Raw genomic sequence first — 2,577 nt, 5'->3', positions numbered from 1 at the left:
CCTGGCGCTGCACAGACACACAGTGACCGAGATCAAGGCCCTGTCACGCCTGGCGCTGCACAGACACACAGTGACTGAGATCAGGGCCCTGTCACGCCTGGCGCTGCACAGACATACAGTGACCGAGATCAGGGCCTGCTGCGCCGGACGCTGCACTGACACGCAGTAAGAGATTGCCCCTGCCATAAAGTTGTCACTATCTATAAATGCCATTCTCCACCACTGGAGATCTGGCTCCAGCTCTGTGTTTCCTTGTTCCATCAGCAGCTCACCGGAGATGAAAATGGCCGATACTTTCTCTGGGTCGGGCGAGCCAGGGCTGAGGGTGCAGGTCAGTGCTGGATCCGAGCTCTCGGTCATCACCACGGTGCTGGAGACGTTGAATAAGCCGTCGTCACTTTGCAGTTTCCGTTCGGACTCTGGACTCAGGATTTTTTTATGGCTGTTTCTCCAGAGCACATTGGGCTCCGGGTACCACCCTGCAGATAGACATGTGACCGAGACCCCCTTGTCCTCGTACAAACCGACGTGGAGGAGGGGATCCGAACCAGAGCCTGGGGGAAACAAATCAACAGGAATTCACCCTTGATTTCATGCTCTCCTCATTCCTGCTGGTCACACCAGGGCCTGGTTCCCCTCTCGCTCACCCCCGTGTAGGTTAGTTTACCCAAGAGAAGACTTAGGCTTGGTCTACACTTACCCCCCAAGTCGAAGTAAGGTACGCAAATTCAGCTACGTGAATAATGTAGCTGAATTCGACATACCTTACTTCGAACTTACCGCGGTTCAGACGCGGTCCACACGCGGCAGGCAGGCTCCCCGTCGACTCCGCGGTACTCCTCTCGTTGAGCTGGAGTACCGCAGTCGACGGCGAGCACTTCCTGGTTCGATTTATCGCGTCCAGACCAGACGCGATAAATCGAACCAGGAAGTTCGATTTCCAGCCGCCGAACTAGCGGCTAAGTATAGACCAACCCCTAGAGTCACAGAAATGTCGGGCTGGACGGTATCTTGAGAGGTCATCACATCCAGCCCCTGCGCTGAGGCAGGATCAAGCAAACCTAGACCATCCCTGACAGGTGTTTGTCCAACCTGTTCTTACAACTCTCCAGTGACGGGGTTTCCACAACCTCCCTTGGAGCCTGGTCCAGAGCTTAACTCCCCTTACAGTTACAAAGTTTTCCCTAATATCTCACTTCAATCTCCCTTGCTGCAGATTAAGCCCATTACTTCTTGTCCTACCTTCAGTGGTCATGGCGAACACATGATCCCCGTCCTCTTTGTAACAGCCCTTCATGTATCTGAAGGCTGTTACCAGGTCCCCCCTCAGTCTTCTCTTCTGAAGACCAGACATGCCCCGTTCTTTCAACCTTTCCTCCTAGGGCCGGTTTTCTAAATCTTTGATTGTTTTGTTGCTCTCCTCTGGTCTCTCCCCAGCTTGTCCATGGTTTTGTGGCCCCCTGAACTGGACACAGGCCTGCAGCTGATGCCTCACCAGCACCACAGAGAACAGGACTGTTACCTCCCATGGCTTACAACACTTCTCTTGCCGGGCTCTACTCAGGGAAGAGATTCTGAGGGTAGAAGGCTCCTCAGACACAGGGAGAGGGAGAGCTGATGGCTGGGCACTGGACCTGAGACATCCACACTGGAAATAGGGGGCACATGTCTGCCATTGCAGGGCATCCTCTATGGAAGGAGGCTCTGTCAGGTTGCTGGGGAGCCCACATCCCTCAGGGTCCTTACGTGCAGCCTGGACGTCTCTGCCCCACATGCTCTGCTCTGGCTGACCAGGAGAGCTGGGCTGGATGGAGGTGTCACTGGGGGAGGTTTTCTGGCCTGTGACTGCAGCAGGCTGCATGGGGAGGTCCCCCTCTCGGCCATCTCCCCCCGCCCCAGAGCCGCGCAGGCTGAATCCGGCCTCTCTCCACCCCAGGATCACTCACTCGTCAGGCGGAGCTCCAACGCGGCATCACTGAAGTAGGTGTCGGACTGGAAGTCACAGAGGTAGCGCCCTTCGTCCCGCAGGGTGAGGTTCCAGATCCGCAGGGCCAGGCTGCCACTTTGGATCCCGTCCCGCAGGAGCTCCGTCCTGCCCCGGTACCTCTCACCCTGCACCTCGCTCCCGTCTGGCAGGTACACGTGGACGTCCTGGCCTAGCTGGGGCTGGCTCCATTTCACCTGCATGGCCTGGGCACTGAGCGCGGGGGAGAGGTGGCAGGGCAGCAGCACAGTGCCCCCCAGCGGGGCGGAGAGGGGGCTGGTGGGAACCAGCACCTGGAAACTCACTGGGGAAAGGGGCAGAGAGACAAGCCTGGGGTCAGAGGTGAGTGGTGGGAAGCGGATTCGCCTCTCACACAACCCAGCCCCCAGCCCCACCACCCGAGCGGATCCTGGAGAGAGGGGCTCAGGGAGAGCTGTGAGCAGGAGGGGTAGAGTGGGGGGGAAGGAGGCAGAGAGGGAGGGATGGTGTGTATGTGGAGGCCAGGGTGGAGGTGTGTGTGTATGGGAAAGGAAGGAGGTATGTGTGGATGGATGGATGGACGGAGGGGTATGTATGGGGATGGTTATGGGGGG

The 2,577-nt window shown here is 57.9% G+C and overlaps 1 protein-coding gene across 2 annotated transcripts in view; it reads right to left on the bottom strand.

The window, feature by feature from the left end:
• Positions 1–2,577, bottom strand: part of LOC112123936 (butyrophilin subfamily 1 member A1-like) — a 12,441-nt gene that overhangs the window by 4,297 nt on the left and 5,567 nt on the right. For both annotated transcript variants that reach the window (XM_026658242.1, XM_026658243.1), the window contains exons 3-4: positions 1,947–2,288; positions 273–554 (exon numbers count right to left, since the gene is read on the bottom strand). In XM_026658242.1, the coding sequence (XP_026514027.1) occupies positions 273–554; positions 1,947–2,288 (624 nt within the window). The remainder of the gene's footprint in view (positions 1–272; positions 555–1,946; positions 2,289–2,577) is intronic.

This window comes from Terrapene carolina, unplaced genomic scaffold (genome assembly GCF_002925995.2).
Source record: "Terrapene carolina triunguis isolate 2854851 unplaced genomic scaffold, T_m_triunguis-2.0 Scaffold421, whole genome shotgun sequence".
Lineage (NCBI taxonomy): Eukaryota > Metazoa > Chordata > Testudines > Emydidae > Terrapene > Terrapene triunguis.
Note: the sequence above shows the minus strand (reverse complement) of the source record. Positions and strands in the feature narration are given on the sequence as shown.